This window comes from Gasterosteus aculeatus, chromosome 20 (genome assembly GCF_964276395.1).
Source record: "Gasterosteus aculeatus chromosome 20, fGasAcu3.hap1.1, whole genome shotgun sequence".
NCBI classification, from domain to species: Eukaryota; Metazoa; Chordata; class Actinopteri; order Perciformes; family Gasterosteidae; genus Gasterosteus; species Gasterosteus aculeatus.
In genome coordinates, this window is record NC_135707.1 from 3139604 (window position 1) to 3152810 (window position 13207).

General features: G+C 46.6%; 4 protein-coding genes across 4 annotated transcripts in view; 1 reads left to right on the plus strand and 3 right to left on the minus strand.

The window, feature by feature from the left end:
- Positions 1-1048: 1048 nt before the first annotated feature.
- Positions 1049-5034, plus strand: pnrc2 (proline-rich nuclear receptor coactivator 2). The gene is made up of 3 exons (XM_040164208.2): positions 1049-1320; positions 1787-2002; positions 2206-5034. The coding sequence occupies exon 3, from the start codon at positions 2224-2226 to the stop codon at positions 2692-2694; it is 471 nt and encodes a 156-aa protein (XP_040020142.2). The 5' UTR covers positions 1049-1320; positions 1787-2002; positions 2206-2223; the 3' UTR covers positions 2695-5034.
- Positions 5035-5113: 79 nt separating this feature from the next.
- Positions 5114-7037, minus strand: srsf10a (serine and arginine rich splicing factor 10a). The gene is made up of 5 exons (XM_078094517.1): positions 6997-7037; positions 6622-6717; positions 6352-6520; positions 6050-6100; positions 5114-5932 (listed from the first exon to the last, which is right to left on the minus strand). The coding sequence occupies exons 3-5, from the start codon at positions 6507-6509 to the stop codon at positions 5653-5655; spliced, it is 489 nt and encodes a 162-aa protein (XP_077950643.1). The 5' UTR covers positions 6510-6520; positions 6622-6717; positions 6997-7037; the 3' UTR covers positions 5114-5652.
- A 2178-nt stretch (positions 7038-9215) lies between these two features.
- Positions 9216-10434, minus strand: fabp10a (fatty acid binding protein 10a, liver basic). Its single transcript, XM_040164209.2, has 4 exons — positions 10043-10434; positions 9694-9866; positions 9450-9539; positions 9216-9326 (listed from the first exon to the last, which is right to left on the minus strand). The coding sequence occupies exons 1-4, from the start codon at positions 10107-10109 to the stop codon at positions 9276-9278; spliced, it is 381 nt and encodes a 126-aa protein (XP_040020143.1). The 5' UTR covers positions 10110-10434; the 3' UTR covers positions 9216-9275.
- A 374-nt stretch (positions 10435-10808) lies between these two features.
- Positions 10809-13207, minus strand: part of myom3 (myomesin 3) — a 35722-nt gene continuing 33323 nt past the window's right edge. The window contains exons 32-37 of the mRNA XM_040164190.2: positions 13006-13111; positions 12081-12244; positions 11955-11991; positions 11770-11792; positions 11640-11695; positions 10809-11525 (exon numbers count right to left, since the gene is read on the minus strand). Of these exons, the coding sequence (XP_040020124.2) occupies positions 11247-11525; positions 11640-11695; positions 11770-11792; positions 11955-11991; positions 12081-12244; positions 13006-13111 (665 nt within the window). The 3' untranslated portion in view covers positions 10809-11246. The remainder of the gene's footprint in view (positions 11526-11639; positions 11696-11769; positions 11793-11954; positions 11992-12080; positions 12245-13005; positions 13112-13207) is intronic.

Genomic DNA, 13207 nt, shown 5'->3' on the forward strand with positions numbered 1-13207 from the left:
TCGCACTGGCTGACAACAAATGTGTTGAGCAACTGTTTTGACGCTTGACCGGGGACACATGTGTCAATCAATCACGCCAGCCGTTTCGTATTATTCGGACTTGGACCCGTGGAATGCTGGGTGGCAATACAAGTAACACCAGGGAGCTGCAGGCCTTAGTTTAAGCTATAAACAATGATAAGAAAGAAGATAACACATCAGCGGGCAGACGAGTACGGCCTCGTACGCTCCGAAGTCTTCAAGTTAGGCTCACAAATCTTTTTTTTTTGCAACCCCCACACACATCCGTTCATTGTTCCCATCGGAGGCTCGCACGCTGCTGGACGTGTTACAGCGGGACGTGTGGACCCTGCGCCTCGTGCACGGTGGTAAAAACTCAAAGTTAAGGCCTTTGCCAAGCCCACGCTGGATTATTGCACAACGGTTGAACGTGTTCGTTCAAAGGGAAGCCTTTGCAGAATAATCTTTGACGTGGGTCGGGATGGATGTTCCTTTCTACAGCGGCCGTGTGCTCTTATGCCTCGACGTGGATTCGTTTCAGTGAAAACAGCCAAGGTTGTTTTCCTTCAGCAGAGGACGCAGACGTGGGGGGATGGGCAGCTCGGGGCAAACCAACCATTACAGCCTGTTGCAGCTGTTTCCCTGCACGGCAGTTAACCCTCGGCTATGGGGACCGTGGAAAAACAAATCCAGAGAAAGTACGAAGCAGACTTTAAATCTAAACTCTGAACGGGCTCATCTTGTCATTTGAACGATGCGTTAACGTTGCATAATACGAGTACACATTGTTGCCCCTCCCCAAAACTTCACTATGGCATCGTGGGTAACAGGCGGGGGGAGTTATTTATTACGTAAGATAACGTGGAAGCGGAGCGGTTACGTTGCTTAAAAATGTGCTTTTCCCGTCGTTGTTTTCCTCGACTTCAGTCAGGAAATACCCGAGACCCAACAAAGGGAAGCAGAGCTGTCAGCGACTGACGTCACCCGTCCGGCAACAGGCGTGGATGCGTCTGTTTGTCTCCTCGCTGATTGGCCGCTCGCTTCGCCCTCGCCACGCGATTGGTCGGATCCGGGGCCAGCACGAGCTACATATCGCCGCTGCGGGTTCCATTTTGTTGCAATAGAGACGGGAGTCGGGAGAGAGAGAGAGAAGCGGCTGTGAACACCACCTAGGCTTCGAGTGTGACGGGGAATTGTAAGGAAATATAGCTCGCTGTGCTTCCTCGCAAAGTCCGCCCGAGAGGGAGAGGTCACCGCAAGGCGTATCGCATAATTTTCTTGGGACGAAGGGCTCTTCAACAACCGAACCCGAGGAAGTCGGTAAGAGAAGCCGTTGTTCCCCCCCCCCCCCGTCGCCATATTTAGTCGCTCCGTTTCTTTGTTATGGTTTTTTGCTTCCGAACGAGCGCTGTCGAGGCTGTAAAAGCCGCCGAAATATCCACCTGCTAGTCGGGGTTGTTAAAGAAATGTCACGTCTATCGAGGTTATCGTTTTTAAAAAATCGATAATCGATAAAGTGACGCCGACGGAACAAAGCGACAGCTAGAGGCGCACAAACAGAAAGTGGTCTGGCGTGTCGCAGTTTGGCTCCTACTTCCAGTGTTTGTCTAAAGAAAACGACATGTAGCTTTTATTTCTACTTTTATACATAAAAAAAAAAATCACCGCAATGATCCGCTGATAGAAAAAAACCCGGAAGAGCGTCGACGCTAAAATAAAATCACACCTCTCACTTCGCTTCAAATTAACGTTCTATCTGTCTTTTTTACATGTTTTATTTTGAAAGGTCCTCTTGGCGCATCGTGTGCGGCGGTGAATTGATGTTCAGCTCGGCTCTCCGGGAAAACAACGCTCATCGGCACATGAACACTTCGGACCTCGCTGGACACAGAAGAAGTGCAGCCAGAAGTAGACAGAGAACTACTTCGAGGACCTGGGGCCCGATCGGAGGTGAACGTTTGAAGACGGATCTCTGGTGCATCAACTTTCCGACCACAAAGAGGTGAGCAGGAGCAGCAGGAGGGGGTTGTTTTTCTCTCGGTTGGGTGCGGGGGGAGGGGCGCCTCCGACCAGGCTGTCTGGCGTGTCTGCACGTAATCCTCCGCCGTGTGGACGGTTTGGGCATCACACCCGAGCCTGGATCACAACGGATGTTGTTTTCATTTTTCTTCTTTCATTAACGCTTCATGTCTCCACCGACCTCAGGTGACACGGTAGTGCAGAATGGGAGGCGGCGAGAGATACAACATTCCAGTTTCCCTCCCCGAGCGCCCTTTGCCCAAGAAGAACCAGCTGGGCCGGGCAAAGCAGCGGGGCCGCGACCAGAACGGCGCGGCGGCGGCGTCCGTGGGAGGGGCCGGCGGCCTCCATCACCTCGGCCACCGCCGCAACGACAAAGTCGCAGCCTACCACAGGTCGCAGGAGGCGCGGCAGGCCGCGTCCGCGGAGAAGGGCGCCTCGGTCCGCTTTGCCACCAACTATGATCACAACTGGGAGGGCGCGGTGTCTCACCTGAACACGCTGCTGGCCACGCAGGGGAGTCCGAGCTACGCCGGGCCAAAGTTCAGCGAGCCACCCTCCCCCAGCGTGTTGCCTAAGCCCCCCAGCCACTGGGTGTCCTTCCCCATGGGGCCCTGTGACCACCGGGAGATGATGGCCTTCCAGCTCAAGAGCCTCCTCAAAGTGCAGGCCTGAGAGGGACCCCCCCCCCACACACACACACACACACACACAACCCCCCTCCCCACTTACATCAGAAGCCCACGTATGAACGAACTAGGACTCTGTTGAGGGCCCCACCCACCAGGAACACCTCAGCGCTGTAATACTTTTAGTCCCTTTTTTTAAAGATTGACCTCAGTGTTCGGAGGCATTTGCAGCAGAGTTTGCGGTGAAATGTTAATTTGACACAAACATTTTAAGCCTACGTTTCTAGATATTACAGCCTTGGAGCCTTGCTGGTCGGTAATGCCTTTTAGTGGAGTCACTTTCTGTGACTTGATGACAAACTGGATATCCCTTCTACTTCTGTTTTTTTGTTTTGTTCTTTTTAATGTTGGCTGTCGAGCAGATTGAGTGTGCTAGTTCCCCCCCAAACAACGGTTATAGTATAGGTCAGTTAAATCCCCCTCACTATTACGGTCCGTTTCTGTGGACAGACATGCCGTTTGATTTATTTGACTCTTAGGATGAGCCTTTTAGGGGCACATCTAAAGCTAAAGCTTCCGGTGCTAAAGCAAACTCTTCTAGCATTTTCCGTTCATGACTCGGCCCCACCCTCCTTCTCTTTTGCGTATAACAATTCTTGTTTGGGGTGGAAAGGACACTCAGACTGCAATTCTGCAGGGAAAAAGAAGCTTTCTTACCGGAGGTAATATGCTGTACAGGTCAAAAGTATAACCTCAGACTTAAGGGTAAAAAGAGACCATGGCACACGGGCCTTGGACCGTCTACTCCTGTACTTTTTTTATTGCGCTGTGCGCACATGCACTATAGGAGTCGGGCTCGTCCGAGGCCCATAACTCTATCATAGCATTATTTTGTACAAGTCCTTTTATGAACGTGGTTGAAAGAAATAAGTGCTGTGTAACCAAAGCAATGTTTTAGCTGTATGCCCCCCTTCCCCCCCCCTTTGGCCCATCGTCTATGTGGGCGGCAGGTTGTTAAACCTTTTGAAGTCTGCGCGGTGAACGAGTGACGGTCCTGAAAGTCACTTCGAACTGTTTGTCTTTTCCAATGAGCACTGTTATTGCTCCTCGGCCTCCTCAGGACAGCGCTGCAGCTCGGACACGCGGAAGAGGGGCCAGGCTTGGTTTTGTCACGTGAGTCACGTGACCTGGCCCCGTCTTGGCTGCATGCATTCGTACGCGAGGCACGGCGGGGGAGGGTTTCTGAAGTGAAGTGGCCCAAAGGACTCGAAGTGAGGCAGGAGGTTGGTGTTTATGTTTACAAAATAGGCTTCAGTAGTTGACCATCCCATAATCAACAGACACTCTGCCTCTTGGTTACCCTCTTGCACTGCAATCAGACTAGTTTTTAATCAGTTACAGGCCAGGATGCTATTGAGATGATGGCGGCGTAATTGACGATCTCACTACGGATATTTTTCTTTCTTGGACTCAATTCTCTGTTGAGGCTCTGTTTGCTTTCCCCTTGCAGAATTGGAGCTGTTTATTGCCAGCGTAAAGATGACAAAACAAAGTATGGGAGCTTGTTAATGTGTTCAAGAGCCATGTAAATAATGAAGTGTATAAAGTACTTGTAGCATATGTACATTGGCAGGCGACATTTGAGGCCTGGCTGACAAAAGTATTTTTAGTAACAACACTGAATGTATAAGACATGCTAAGGACGTGTCTTGACTTCAATGTCTTGACTTCAATACTGAAGATTATTTTTGTTAAAAAAAAAAGAAAAAAGCTGCAAATAAGCATTTCTCAACACCCCTGCACTGTTATCTTTCCAGAGATCTTGCACATGTTTTTTATTGTTTTGTATTATGCAGTGTAGGGTGAAATATGCTTAGTGCAAATTAAGTCAAACTGCAAAACATTAATTAGGCCCTGAAGGAGACTTGCCCATGTATAAACTCGAGATCGGAATGTGCTTACATTATGTGAGTGTTTCATCTGGAGTTGACCTGTTTGTGCCTAAGTTGAAATCCATGCTGAAACCGACTGTTTCCATTTGGTGGCTTCACCACGTGTTGATCAATGTTTTTCATCAGAACCAGCTTCAGTTCTCCGCTAGTCTTCCGCCAGCCGACGACTGGACCTGCCAGATGCCGTTAAGTTCTTACTATTGGTTGTTCATGTAAATGTTTTCTTTCTTGCCCCTGATCGAGTTGTGCATGGAGGTCTCCTTGTTCTAAATTAGAAACATGTTATCAATTGGCTGTTAATTTGTCCCCCTGAAGAAATGTCACCGACTATGAAGAGAAAATGCCCCGTTTAATTGGTATCAATTAGTTTAAAAGACAGTGTTAAAGCACTCAACCAAAAAAAAAAAAGAATAAATCCCTTTCCCTCCCCCCTATACTGTTGTCTGTGTCTTCTCACTGGTGCCTACACGTATGAAGTTTAGTTATGAACACGTATCATATTCTGCCACCACGCAAGCTTAAAAAAAAGTATTTATTTTAAAAGCAAACTAGGACAATAATACTAAGGAATACTTGAACTATTCAACTTTTTCACCCACTGAACAAAAAAACAAATGAATACAGTTCAATGTCAAACATTGTCACATTGCATACTGGACAACATCAGGGAGCAACTGCTTGATACTAATTACAGCGTACTTGGTAAATACTGATGAGTATGGGCTGAAATAAAACGTCACTTTTCACAATTCATGTTTCGTTTCAACAAATAAAGCCAAACAGACTGGTGTTCATTTACATGAATGAAAGTACAAAAATAGTACGGGCAACGCCAAACCAACATTTTACCTCCTGCAGCCGCTAATGTTCCACAAATCCCCCCAAAACTACTTCCCGGGTATCAACTGCTTCCACAAATCCCTATGAAACGAAATAAAAAAATACCTCGGCTCTCGCCGCCCCTCTAACCCTTTGGCAACGGATAAACAAATGCAAACACACGACACCGTAACACTCGTTGGGGAACCTCCGGGGTCAGATCTCCGAACCGCTCAGTGGCCCCCGGACTTCCGTCCGGCCCAGGACCTGGAGCGAGAGCGGGAGCGGGACGGGGATCTGGAGAAGGAGCGGGATGGGGATCGTCCCACGGGCTGCTTCTGGGGACTCGGGTTGGGCTGGTACTCCTCCCCCGGGGTGTGGGACCTGGACTGGCTCTTTTTACCTTTGGGCGGGGGTCTGGAGGAGGGTGATGGGGAGCGAGACGGGGAGTGGCTGCGGGGGGGCGGCTCGCGGTGGGCCCTGTGGTGGTCCCGAGGAGGACCTCTGTACCTGCTGGGACAAACGTCACGTATCAGTGGCGCTGGTTGTGTATCGAGGCGTTGGCGTGCAAAGAGCCGCTGGTTCTTAATTAGTGAATCGAACACATTACAAGAGGGGAACTTTGACTACTTCTCGTTTTCGTGGCTTCTGCTCCGTCTGTGTCGACTGTAGGACCGAGATCTGTGGATGGAACAGAGACACAAACCAGTTTTTCAAGGCGTAGCCTGGACTTTTAACAGAGTGGGTGGAGCCTCCTATAACGTGCCATTGTAACTAGTAATGGTTTGGCTTCTTCCTTTAATGACCAAACTGGTTTGTTCCACACACACACACAAAAAAAAGTTCCCAGAATTTTTGATTCCAGCTTTTTATATACTGAGGTTTGAGAAAACATTCGAGCCGTTGAAGTTACGGCGAGCTGAACAACTCACTCTCTGGGGCTTTCGGAGCGCCGTGGCCGGCGCTCGTAGGAGGGGCTGCGTGACCTGCGGCGCTCGTGGCTGCGGCTCCTGGAGCGTCTTCGGCGGCCGTCCCGCTCGTCGTCGTGACGGGAGGAACTGCGAGGGGAATGGTGCTCCTTGGTCTTCATCTGGTTAGGAGCTGGATGGAAATATATATACGTACATACACACAGGCCGTAAGATGATGCCGACTGAGGCCCCGCAGCAGGTAGATGAGAAAGGAACGAATGCTTTACGTACTCTTTCGGTCCCCTTGGGCGAACTGGATCTCGATCTGACGCCCGCAAACCCATTTATGGTCCAGGTTGTGTAGAGCGTCCTCCGCATCGCGCACATCTTCAAACGTGCTTTACTGTTAAGGCCTTTTAGTTTGACATTTGGAAAGCAGGAACAGAGACGGTTGCAATCATGCACAACAATTAAAAAAAAAAAAAAAATGCTGCTGCTGCAACACAGGTTGACAGATCCAGTCTATGAAACACAGCTCTGGACTGAGATCATTTAACAACTTAGCGACTGAAATCATTGGCCCCATATGTGATCGCAAACTGTAAAGACAAGACAAGTATTGACGGTGATCAGATTAGGTAGGATACAAAACATTTGGCTTGTTACCTTTAACCTGCAGCGTGATCTTTATTGTCTTGGCAGAAGAACTTGAGGTTTCCTGCTTGTCTTTGCCCAATAAACACTTTGCTTTTCCTCCCTTTGGTTGACAAATGGAAGCCTGGGCGCTCTCTTTTTTTCCTCTTTGTATCTTCGTGCTTTTGCTCTCTTTATTTTCCAAATTCCACTATTGCTTGTCGCCTGGGTGTCTCTTGTGCTTGAATCTACTCTATAACCGCCTTTCAACTTTCTTTGGTGTGGGATCTCCAGAACTGTATCTTTACCATTCTAAGGCAACAACAGAAGAAATATTGGTTAGGAATAAGTTTGAATCTGAATACATTTAATTAATAGAAAAAAAATAATGATCAGAATATAAAATGACATTAAAATATGAGAAAGAAAACACAGACACATACACACTGCCATTGTAATCAGGTGTCACTCAATCAATAGCAATCATACAGATTAAATGCTTTACAATCCCCCTGTTGAGACACCATTTCCAAATTAAAAGAATAAAGGATATTGAATGTAAGCAAATCCTCTGGCCCGCCGTGTATAGAAGTCAAGTGGAATGTAGACGTCTACTATAGGCCCATAACGACCAAACTCACGTCGTAAATCCTCTGGCCTAAAGTGTCATGAAATAAGCACATTTGGCTGTCATATGAATTTAGCTGCAGCTCAGAGAGTAAGAAACACACACGAGCTGGTGCCAGCGTAGCATACGGTAAAACGCATTTGCAGACAAATAAAATGACTTCCACTTCAAAAGGAAGTTTTCTCATTCAAAATGTGTAGTAGCCAGTCAAGGTCGCAAAGCTCGGCGTTGCATAAATTATCCATAAAACAGAGGTCACAGGGGTCAGAAACATAACATCTCCAAGTCACTGATAATGTTACAGAATACGTATGAAAGTGCGATCATGTTAGACGTGTTCTAGTTGAATCTCTCCATTAGCCATTTAAGTATTTTGCATTTAGCAACCCAACTATTTTGGAGGCAGCACCAAATAATAGAAGCGCATTCCTTAAAAGTTCCAGTACAATTTTTAATCTGCGGAAAAGTGACTGAAAACTGTGCAAAACAGGGCAATATGATTTTATCTCAAAACTAAATTAAATATATAGTTAATGTTTGATCTAGATGGACTTTTGAGTTAGTGTCCTTAGTACACTATGCAGTACTAGTAAACTAGTATACATGTTGTGATCTGGTTGAACTTTACATTGTATCATTTCAGTTTCCAATTTTTTTTTAAAAGTTACTAAATCCGAAATGGTGATTTGAAATTTGTGTCTTGTAAATTTTTTTTATGTGACTGGGAGAACACTTGGTTAATACGTTCCGGTAGAATCCCGAATAAACGACTGGGTTTTCCCACATGCCAACGTGCGTTAACATTAGCATGTTGTTAGCATGTTGTTAGCGTGTCCTGCTATCGGCAGTAACGCCTCTCTACTGCAGGAAGTCACTCACAGGAGCGCTGCACCCCTGCGGCGACGTTTACGAATGAAACTGCTGCTCGTCACCATTCACGTTACGTAACGTTAACGCGTTCCGACCGGTGCTGCAGTCCAACGTTAGATTCCCGGTTCGCCTTTGGGGGACAGTGGGTGACGTTGACGTTAACGTAAACTGCAACAATGCAACAACACACCCGCCCCCCTAGCTTAGTGTTAACGTTAGCTTGCCGGCCGCTAGCTAGGTGTTAGCGAGCCAGACGCGGGGGGGTAATTAGTTATACGGAACAATATTCGGTTGAAACACAACTAGCGCACGTTTTAGCCACCCCTGGTTTGAAACCAGTTAGCCATTTTGTTGATGTTGCTAACTAACTTAGCATCATGTTAGCTCAACTGACAACATACCTGGAGTCGTCGGCGATGTTTCTCACGAAGAGAGACGTATTAGGCGGCCTCAGGTACCTCGCCATTTTAACGGCCGGTTGCTATAATTCTCTAAAAAAAAAAAAGACCAGTAAATTTGTTTACTACAGCAATTTTCTTTTGCCCAAACTCGTTCGCTTTACAGCAGCAGACGGTGTGGCCCCGAGTCTGCGGTGCGCATGCGCACAAATATACGGCCACGATGGCACATGCGCGCTCACACACGAGCACAAACAGACAGATCCCAACCTGACATGTCCAACGCGTCTTATTACGTCACCATAGCACGCATGTTATGACTGCAGTCTGTCACACGCAAATAACACACTACACACTTATTATTTCACTTTTTTTATTATATAGAAAATAGAAAATTGGTTTATTCTCTGCCAAGTTTACATCTTTTTGCTCTTCCTGATAAGAGTTGTTGAGCCCATGGTCAAGGTCTGAAAGAGGACAGAGCAAAGAGAAGCACATTAAATGTGTGCCCATGATGCATTACATTACATATGACATCACCATACATTAAGTTTTAAACAATGAGTGAGTTTGTGTACGATATGCCACACCTCAACCATCTCTCCTCCCTTGAGCTCTTGGATGTGGGAGAACTTGCCGGTGTTGCAGACCAGTTTGCCCCCCTCCAGATTGACAATGCACTGCAGGTCAGAGGAGGGACACAATTCACACAATAAACACCTCCAAAACAGGCTCACCTGAACCAGTAGGAGATCATTTTGGACATCAAATTGGATAAGAAATAGGGCACAGAAAAGTCAGTGTTGTGACGTAGAAATCCACGGTAGTACAAACCTTGAGCTTCTTGCCGTCCATGGTGGTGATGTCGGCCTCCTTTCCGACGGTAAAGGTGTTGGTCACAGTCTTCCCAGGTGTCTTGGAGGTGACAACAAAGTCGTTACCCTTCTGCTTGATCTCAGTAATGGGCTTGATGCCCTTGGCCATCTTGATGACGTCTTCTGGAAGTTCTGGCAAGCAAAGCGTACATTTCTTTCGTCAATACATGCACAGTGAAATGTGCAAGCGTCAGCGGTTTGGTTATATTTAACCTCAGAATGATGCAATTGCATCAAAGGCTTCCAAATATAGTGGATGTATTTGTACTGTGAAACAAAAAACAGAGTGACTGGTTTTGTTTTCTCACCCATGACCCTGAGGAACTCCTCGTAGTTCTCCTGGGAGTAGACCTGCCATGTTCCATTGAAGTCCATGTTCTCTAGGGTTCTACTTTGACGAGGCGGGCTGGAGGCTGAGACAGCTGCGTGAAGCTCGACACACTGTGGAGGATGCGACTGTCACGCTGCACCTTCTTATACAGGAAAGCAGGCGTCCAATGAGTAACTGACCCCCTCCGGAGAAATCCCCGCTGTTTGAACAACCTGGAGTTCACTTACTCCTGTCGGGACAAACGTTGGCTTCCACCAAAGATTAGTGTACATGGTCGTTTGTGTCAAGTGTGATAAAAAAGACTCACTGATAAGAAATATGTAATAACTTTTTTAGGCATTTCGGAATAAAAAAATTGAATCATTTGCACACTTTTCATTTACAGACTGAATGGAGTTTGAGGAGGATAACGTGCAGCATTACAATTAGAAAATATTTCATTTAATAAACCATAAGATGGATTTCCATGTATTTTATTTCATGACGAATAGAATGCGTGTGTGCAACCTTTCCTTGTTGTGTCGTTTAACCTCTAACGTGAGTAACTGAGCAACGCCCTGTAGGTTAACGACACTACGGACTGTTTGCTTTTGACGAGACTTGATCTCTGCTTGTACAAAAGTGTACATAAAGAAAGCTGCAGACATATATTTTCTTTAACACATAACCAAAAAATAAGCTTGTATTCTGATTAAGAACCGTAAGAGGGAAATTGATCAATAAATAGATGAAAATAAAAGATAATCACTTGAAATGAATTTATTCACACAGAACACAAATGACAAACCCGATTCACCGACGGCTCTACAGACCAGTAGGATTTAGATTCTTAGTGAACCCTTGAAACAATTCACTTTTATTATCACGGGTTATGACAACCTTAAATATAATGTGACAGGAGAACAAGTAGAGAAGCTAATGCAAGATAATGTTTCAGCCAATGTGTGCTGACATCCACTCGCTTATAATCACAGGACATGTAAGTGCACAGCAATGAATCCTCTGAGTGTATAAATTTGATTACATATTAATTGGTTAATGTTGAATTTGACCGCTTAGGACTCTTTTGCATGCCTGTCCTGTGGGAAAACCTGACATTTTGATGTCACTACACTGTTTAGAATTGAAATCGTATACACGTTTTGCAGTATAGGTGGTTAAATAATAACACATGATAAACTTTAGGCATAAAACCCCATCTCCACAGCGCACGGCGGCGGCTCCTCTCCGTGCTTGTAAACGCTGACGGTCACGTCCACCGTTTCAGCGCCAAACTGGTTGCGCACGGAGATGCTGTATTTTCCAGAGTCGGCCATGGTGACGTTGTTGATGGTGATGGTGCTGCACCTGGGCTCCTTGGTGATGTCGAACTGGGTGTGTTTAGCGATCTCCTTGTCGTTCCGAAGCCAGGTGACCTCCGGGGCGGGTTCGCCGTCGACGAAGCACGTCAGACACAAAGACTTGAAGGGAGGACGAGGAGCAGTGAAGAAAACAGGAAATGAGCGATGGGACTGTTCGGCCTGTTGCCACACAAAATGATGTAATGTGGTGCCGTTTCCCTGACGACGTCCTACCTTCCCTTCCATGATGGCCACCACGTCAGGAAGGCCCTTTGTCACTCTGGCCCGATCTGAAACGAAAAACAAAAGCGACAATAATGCCCTGCTGAAATATCTCTGTATTCACACAGGAGGCGTGACTCACTCTTCTCAGCGATGGCCTCTTGCCTGAGGGACGAACACAAGGAGTCAAACCAACTATGACGTGGCACAGCGTCATGGCAACCATAATCTGTCCTGAGGTGTTTTTGCGAACTAATAGCTTGATGAGCATGCTCAGTGTTTGCTGCGCTGGAAAACGTCACCCACTGCTCGTAGCGCAGCACTTACTTCAGCCGCTGGTGCTCCAGCAGGGCGTCGGCAAACGCTGTGGAAAATAATGGTGATCGAGATTGTCGTTTAGCTTGTCTGCTCTGGAAAATGTTCTCTCAGTCTAGACCGGCCATTTCCACCCACCTTGTCCAGACAGGTCCAGGTGCCGCTCGCGCGTCTCTTTCCCATCGAACATCTTCAAGATGTATTTGCCTTTGTCATTTTCTGTTGGGTTGCAGATTTCAATCCAGACTTTCTCCGTATTGCTGCCGGGCTTCGTCCTGGTTTCCTGATCGATCCTCTTCTCTCTGCAAGGAAGGAAGCAAAGACAATTTCCCCAAAAATTTGCTCACCAAAAACATATCATGGAGATAATCACGCGTGTCCCCTGGAACAAAGCGGCGAGCTTAGATTTAGAAGTGGATTTTTTCTTCTTTTCACATCTTTTTGAGTTGGATGAAAGCAATTGATGGTAAAGGTTTCTAAAAAAAAAAACATACACGTTGAAGCTAAAGTGACATGTTACAATTTAGACTATAATCATACAAAAGTTATTATTATATAATCATTATTCCAGAATAAGAAACCTGTCAATCAAACCTGTTTGTTCTGTTTTTAAGGCAGTCCTTCAAGCCCCCAGCAGGTGTTGCTTGAGGCCTTCCAGCAAAAACATTCCCCCCTCAGCCTTTTCACAGTCATTTTAAAATGATTCACAATGTATTAAATCTAATCACAGGATCGAGTCACAGAAACACACGTGCACGACAGGACAGTTGAGAACAAAGTCCAACAGTCCAGTGGAACAGCTTCCCGCTCGCTTTCTTAATTATTTTATGGGTTACCTCTGAACCGGCTTACAAGCCGGTCCGTGAAGCTCCTTCTGTGGCCACACTGCTACAGATGGTTCATCAGACAAACCCCACTTTAAGCTACTTCTCATTGGTTTTTCTGTGCAGGTGTTTGTGCGCACAAGGATCTTTAACATTTCTATTTATCACGGGTATTTTTTGGAACACTTCGTCATCGGCAGGGCGGAGAGGTCAGACAGGTGCTTCGCACGCGGACTCACTTGAAGAGCCAGCTGGTCTTCAGGAAGCTCATGTAGTATTTGAGGGAACAGTAGAGCATGAGACCCACAGCGGTGCTCTGAACCTTCAACGGGCTGGCAGACAATGCTGCAGAGAGGGAGAGAGAGACAGTCTGCGTATCCCTTTCCGTGTCCTCGCCCATTTCATGTTGCATATTTCGAATGCAACACACACACACACACA